Raw genomic sequence first — 7023 nt, 5'->3', positions numbered from 1 at the left:
GTCATTCTTGAAAGCTTAAATTATGTAAGGTTCATCTTGGACATATTTATTTTGAGAGCAATGAATGGATATACCGTGGAAACGGGTATGTCTTCTTTAAAAGAAAATTGTAAAGAAATCAATTTATTCTTTTCGTGACAATGATTAAAATTTATATGCCTGAACTGAGGATGTAGTTGCAAGATGCAAAGGGATCGAAATCCATAGGCATCTGTTATGTTCTTTTGCTTTCTTATATTTATTACTCCTGAAATTAATATTAATTAATTAATATAAAGGAGGGACAAATGGTGTTGACCTGGTACCTCTTTTTGGCAAAAAAACTTATTTATCTTTTTTCTCGTTTTATTTTGTTGCCTTTTCTCTGATTATAAATTAAATAAAAAATGTAGTTGCTGAATTTAAGTTATTGTGCTTACTAAATAATACAAATGGAGAAATAAAAGGCACCTTATCGAACTGATAATGCGCCTCTTCTGTTACATTATCTCAAGCACCCGACTTTTTAATTTGGAACCCAAGTAAAAATTTAACATCTTTCTCTCTAAAAGAGAGTAATGGCAAAATTAAAAATAGTAGACCACTGTCTCGAGCACTATTTCAATATGCATAACTCGTGAGCATGGAGTAAAGAAACGACATATTTTTAAACAGATATTTTAATTGTAATAACCTCATTAAACATTTGGATGGGGTTATGGAGAATTGTGACTTATGGAGGTGGGATACATATGTTATACATAATGATACTGGACTAATACAACAACTTGCCTTTTGCATTTATTTGATTTGCTTTATTTTTCATTCTGTTTGTAGTTTATTTACTTTTTATATTTTTCTTGATCTGTTCTTTTCATTTCATGTTTAATTTATTCAAATAGAAGAAAATTTAGAATTAAAAAAGGTTTCATTATCTAATGAGTCAAGTACCAATATAAATGCATGTAATATAAAATTAGGTTGAGAGAACCATGCAAACAGACAAAAAATTAATTTTTCTATCTTGATTGAAAATATAAAAGATTATTTCTAAATTTATTGATGTCTTTTGTAACCGGTTACGCGCGAAGCGCGAATAAATTTACTAATTTATAATAATTATGCACATAGAAATTAGTACTTAAAATATAGTATCGAGTATTCAGATACAAAGAGGACCAATTTAGGAATTTGGTAAAATTAACATTAGGCGCGACTCATTTACCTTACTCCGGATTCAAGCCGGGTCAATTTATTTTTTTTTGCCGGTCCTAAATCGAAGTGGAGTCTGGAATCCCCTATTTTCTCCTCTCAGTCGGCCCGATTCTTCACGAGGTATTCATCTGTATTTATCAGCCATCTATATACTAGTATTTGTTTCCAGTTCATAAATACAAGTTTATTTTGAAGTAAAATTGGAACAATTTGTGTTAATTTGCAGCAACTGATTTCAATGTTTAAGAACACGTTCCAATCTGGTTTTCTTTCCATCCTGTACAGCCTCGGGTATGTAATCCTTGTCTTGTTTATTTCTCAATATTTATTTTTTCTACTTGTTTTAAATATTAGCTTTCTTTGTTGATCTTTTTGTCCAGGAGCAAGCCTCTGCAGATTTGGGATAAAGAAGGTAATATAAACTAATGTTTGAATTTCATTTATTTTCCTATCGCTCCAGTAAATAGGATTTATGGATGAGTATATGTGGTTTTGTGTTGACTTGTAGCAAGTGTTATTGGGTCTTTCGACAGGGATTTATTACTGTTTGTTTTTTTCCTATTTATTCGAGCAATTGATTTGTCCCTGAATCGTATTAGCAATGTAGGGATTGTGTGATTTATTTCTCAATGCAGGAAATTTTTTATATACATGAAGCGTTAATTCCATTGTAGTTTCTTCCTTTGTTAGTGCTTTTTAGTTTTTTGTTTCTTGGTCATCCTCCTCTTTACTTTCTTATCTATCTGTATTATGGTTGTTTTTCACTATTATGTCTCTTTATGCATTCGACATCATCCTCACTATTATGGAACGCTCTCCTATTCCTTTCGTTCGATATGCTCCAAAAGAGGTATCATGGAGCCTTCTTCCAAGCTGCCATCCTTTCATTAGCAATCCTCTCTAATCTCCAACACGCGGTTGCTTCCTCCATTGTCCTCGGTAACATCCACGAGATATTAATCAATGAAAATACAAGGTCTCACTCTAGATTCTGTGCACATGCATAACGCAACACCAACTCGCAAATATCCTCAGTCTCTTTCTTAAGTTGTCTGTAGTTGAAATAGAACCCTGCGCTGCAAAAGAAAGAAGGCTACTTTCTTAAGAGACTTGCTGTCCAATTTATTTAACACCTCCCTCCTATCACTCCTTTCTAACAAGGCAAATAGAAAGATATAACTGTATGCAGTATGCTTACCTCTTCCTTTTTGGTCTTGTGTGCAGTTGTCAATGGGCACGTCAAACGGCTGCCAGATGAAGATATCCAATCCAATGTCCTGGAAATTGTTGGGTCTAATGTCCAGCAAGCATACATAACGTGTCCTGCAGATCCTAATGCGACTCTTGGCATAAAGCTACCCTTCTTAGTCATGATAGTGAAGAATGTGAAGAAGTACTTCACATTTGAAATTCAGGTTTTAGATGATAAAAATGTCCGGAGAAGATTTCGAGCTTCTAATTATCAAGTCTGTAAGTCTTTCCAGGAATATAGATTTGTTCCTGTGACTTATTTCTGTTATAATTTGATATATTTTTGTATATTTAGTCTTTCCTATATATGTCTCTGCCTGTGTGGTTTGACTTCAACCATATTCAGGAGAGAGCTGCTGAGTGCTGTCTATTTATGATATTTGATAATCTTAGCATTTGAAAGAAACTGTAGTTGAGTGGAATGTTTCTTTGTTTAATCAACATTTATTTGTTAGATGGAAACTATTAACAATGTCTTTTTTTTTTATTTATTTTTATAAAGACATGAACAATGTCTTCCTTTTCGGTAAGTTTATAACGATGGAATTTTTTTTTTTGCCTTAGAACAGTAGTATAATCATACATCACACCTTTCTTATTGTTCTTGTTATATGGAGAAAATCCCTGTTTATGTGTTAAAATGTCAGAAATAGCAGTTTGGTCGCTTGATGGGCTTCTTTTTACGAAGTCTGTGTGGCAAATGATGGTAAGGAGTTTGACTAGAAGCTTCTTAGCTCGCAATAACCTTACCTTTTTGATTGGCGCTTAAATTTGATTTTGACCACCTTGGTTAATTGCCTTACTATTCTTGTCTTAGTGTTCAGAAGGAAACATAAGGATGACATAGTTAGGTATGATCCAGCACATGCACAACCGCTTCTTGGTTTCAAACTTAACCTAAGATGGTGAATGGCCACATGGATTGAAAGACTAAGAAATGACATTAGAATAGAGAGCTTGGTTGTGGATATTGAGCAAGGGTGGCACCATGGCAAGAAATGGCAGGGAAGAGTAATAGAGATGTGAACTGGGGGGACAGGATTTACAACATTAATTGTGATGGAACTACAGATAAAGAGAGCCTATTTGGGGTATCCGATTCTTGAAATATTGGACAAGATATCTTTATGATAAACTTTCCTGTTGGGGGGCAAGGTCTGCGTACACACTACCGTTCCCAGGCCCCACTTGTGGGATTACACTGAGTTTGTTGTTGTTTCCTGTTTTTTTTTTTGGGGGGGGGGGAACCAATTGCTAGTGATGGCGCTTGGGCATTATTTTGTACCAAGAACAATGGATGGTATCAGGTTGTGGGCATATTTTTCTTGATGGAACAATGGATTGTATCAGGTTGTGGGCATATTTTTCTTGATGGAACTAGTCAATCCTGCTTGATAGAAGTGGTATAATCTTTTGGCCGAGAGAATTTCATTATTGGTCAGAAATAATGAGGACATGATCATCCTATATCTTGCTTTGGTTAAAATGCTATTTTCATGCCCATGCTACATGGGTTCTTATTCCTTGACCCTAGGGTCTACCGGAAACATCCTCTCCACCTTCACAGGGTAGGGGTAAGGTCTGCATGCATATTACCCTCCCCAGACCCCACTTGTGGGAATACACCGGGTATGTTGTTGTTGTTTGTTACATGGGTTCTTAATTTTGCCCTGAGGCCTCGACAATTCACATACCAATCTCAATTGATGTTCATAGTTATAGGTGGTACATTTGGACCATTCAAAATGCCCTAAATGAACTGTTATATTGGGCTACCTGGGTCCTTTACGTACCAATAGCCAGTACATGTGCCTTAGTCAGGTAGTTCCTATGCTAAGAATTGCACAGACTACAACTGTTTCGGGCATGTCACAAACGCGTGCAATTCAAAATTTTGGGAGAGTAAGGAGTCAAGGATTTTGATAGTGCTATGCAGACTAAAAACATTAGAAACTGATGAAGGATGCAATTGTTTTGACCTACCAAAGTTTTCTATAGAGTATCATTACTCAGCTAGCAAAGTATTATGTGACTTAAGAATATCTAAACAACTACTCTAGCAGCAACAACAACAACAACAACCCATTGTAATCCCACAAGTGGGGTTTGGGGAGGGTAGTGTGTACGCAGACCTTACCCCTACCTTGTAAAGAACTACTCTAGTATCTGATCAAAATAAGATATGACATATGCATGGCTGGAAAGGATGAAGTATGGTCTGAATGCAATAAAGGAAAGGTTTCCTTCCTTCTGCTTGTATCAGTGTTTAGTTGACCTTCTAAGTTTTCTGTCTTAATTTGATTTCTTTGATGAGTTATGAAGCCCGCTGACGCTTTGCTGCTTCGAAGGTTTGCAGTTTTGCACTTGCCTAGTACTCCTTGCCAGCGATTGTTCTATTAGGTGAAAAGCAAATTATGGACCAACTTGCTTAGTGTTTTGTAGATAGATTGTAACGCCTGCATTTGCCTAGTGTTGTCTGTTGACTGAAAACCCATATTATAGACTAATTGTCTTTCAGTTATTATAGTTTAACTAATTTCGTAGTCAAATAATCCCTTCTTTGAACTTTCCCATTTGGAGTACAGAGGTGACATGTGAACTAATTACCAAACCACTTTCTTCCAGAGGCGGATTCAAGATTTAAACTCTATGGGTTCAGCTTTTAAGATTTTTAGCATTGAACTTATTATATTTTTAAAGCTGTGGGTTCAAATTTATTATTTGTTGCAATTTTAGTAGATTTTTACATATAAATTTATGCTCCGCACTGAAAGTTATGGGTTCAAATCTACTATTTGTTGCAATTTTAGTAGATTTTTACACATAAATTTATGCTCCGCACTGAAAGTTATGGGTTCGGTTGAACCCATTACCTATATGCTACATACGCCCCTGCTTTCTTCTGATCCAGTTTTAGATGTAACAGATGTATAATGTAAATGTGTAATATAAATTCCCTAGATGTTGCTACATTCCTGTTTTGCTTGGACGCACACCTCTTTTCTGTAACTGTTTTATGGAGCATTTTACTTACTTCCGTTACTATTTTGGAGGCATAAAAATTGGTGCTGTTTGTAAAAGCTGAATTAGTGAGCATTAGATAATTAGTGCGCCATAAACGAGAAAATAAAATGAGGGATAAAAGCTACTAAAGTTTTCTGCCATTCTTTGTCCTGGATATTGCAGTACTTTTGACTCTAACTTTAGGTTTCTTCATTACTGCTGAATAGACTAGGGTAATACTCAAGCTATTATAGCATTTGTCGCTGAAGCATAACCTACACTGGTTGGATGGTCCTGTCTGACACCTTTACTTTTGGGGTCTAATTTTGTTTGTATTGGTGCCCTTTTTTTTGACAAACTTCTTAATGCTTAGTTATTACATTTCTTTAATGCTGGAGTTTGAAAAGTTTCCCCTGTATGTTGCAGGCGGTCACACGAGTGAAACCCTATATTTGCACTATGCCCTTGAGATTGGATGAAGGATGGAATCAAATCCAGTTGAATCTTTCTGATTTGACCAGACGAGCTTATGGAACCAACTACGTCGAAACACTGCGAGTTCAGGTTCATGCAAATTGCAGGCTGAGGAGGATTTACTTTTCTGACCGTCTGTATTCAGAAGAGGAACTCCCACCAGAATTCAAACTTTACCTTCCAATGCAGGTGAAAGAAACTCAGGACTTGTTTTAATTGTAGTGTCGGAACGCGATTATGACTTCTTTCGTCCTTTTTAGCCTAATGTTTGTTATTTTCTTATTGTAGAAATCTTGAGGATTTTCTCTATAAACCAGCAGATAAGGCACTTTAGTTGTTGACATTCGTCTCGGAGCTGGTGTATTAATAATTGGAGTGGAACAGTTTGATCTTGGAAATTTTGATGAGTGCACATGCTCATCAAGTTTCTTTTTATTACTGGAATTTTAGAGTTTGTTAGTGAATTGTTACACATGATGTTGTGGTTCAGGATTAGAAAGACTGGTGGATGTCTTTCTATCGGCTTTGCCTAGTTGCAGATCATTAGACGAATTATGTCTTGATTTTGTGAAAGCTTCATTGTTGTACTTTCTATGCCCTAGTGTTGATTTCGGAAAAACATAAGTTCATTTGAAGCAGAAAATACACACGCTAATAATCCCAAGGGAAAAGGCAAGTATGAGATTCATCTTGTCTAGGAAAAAACGTACTACTCCTAAAACAGTTTCCTGGCATTTCTTTGGACTTGCAGGAGTGAATGCTTTTCACACTAAATTTTAGGACTTGTCGGGTGTTAATATTTGGCAAAGCTTATACTCCATTCATGATATAAGATATAGGAATACTTATGCAAAAATATTTAATTGGACGTGACGTTTAAGATATTAATTTAATTTATATAATATATTAGTGATAGTAAAAGAATAAACATTTAAGTGGTTGTTGAAAATAGCACAAGTATCCCTACAAAATTAAAATATGGATATTTTAATAAATTTTAGATTTTGAAAGTTGTATATAAAAATAAAATACTGTAAGACAATTATGAAAACGTTCCAAATTACTCCCTTACAAAAAGATGTGGTACTATGTTTCCTATTT

At 35.2% G+C, this 7023-nt stretch overlaps 1 protein-coding gene across 1 annotated transcript; it reads left to right on the top strand.

Annotated features, from left to right (window-relative positions):
* The first annotated feature begins 883 nt into the window (after window positions 1-883).
* LOC104109888 (uncharacterized) lies at window positions 884-6516 on the top strand. The gene is made up of 6 exons (XM_018775502.3): window positions 884-1314; window positions 1421-1485; window positions 1575-1606; window positions 2419-2660; window positions 5875-6111; window positions 6211-6516. The coding sequence occupies exons 2-6, from the start codon at window positions 1433-1435 to the stop codon at window positions 6217-6219; spliced, it is 573 nt and encodes a 190-aa protein (XP_018631018.1). The 5' UTR covers window positions 884-1314; window positions 1421-1432; the 3' UTR covers window positions 6220-6516.
* The last annotated feature ends 507 nt before the right edge of the window (window positions 6517-7023 follow it).

The sequence above is a fragment of the Nicotiana tomentosiformis genome, chromosome 1, assembly GCF_000390325.3.
Source record: "Nicotiana tomentosiformis chromosome 1, ASM39032v3, whole genome shotgun sequence".
Classification (NCBI taxonomy): domain Eukaryota; kingdom Viridiplantae; phylum Streptophyta; class Magnoliopsida; order Solanales; family Solanaceae; genus Nicotiana; species Nicotiana tomentosiformis.
This window is presented reverse-complemented; position numbering and strand designations above follow the sequence as displayed.

Bases quoted from the DNA above. Each gene is read 5' to 3' on its own strand.
- LOC104109888 (XM_018775502.3), top strand. From the start codon at position 1,433: ATGTTTAAGAACACGTTCCAATCTGGTTTTCTTTCCATCCTGTACAGC. The intron at 1,607-2,418 runs GTAATATAAACT...TCTTGTGTGCAG, and splicing joins GCAGATTTGGGATAAAGAAG to TTGTCAATGGGCACGTCAAA. The intron at 2,661-5,874 runs GTCTGTAAGTCT...TGTATGTTGCAG, and splicing joins TTCGAGCTTCTAATTATCAA to GCGGTCACACGAGTGAAACC.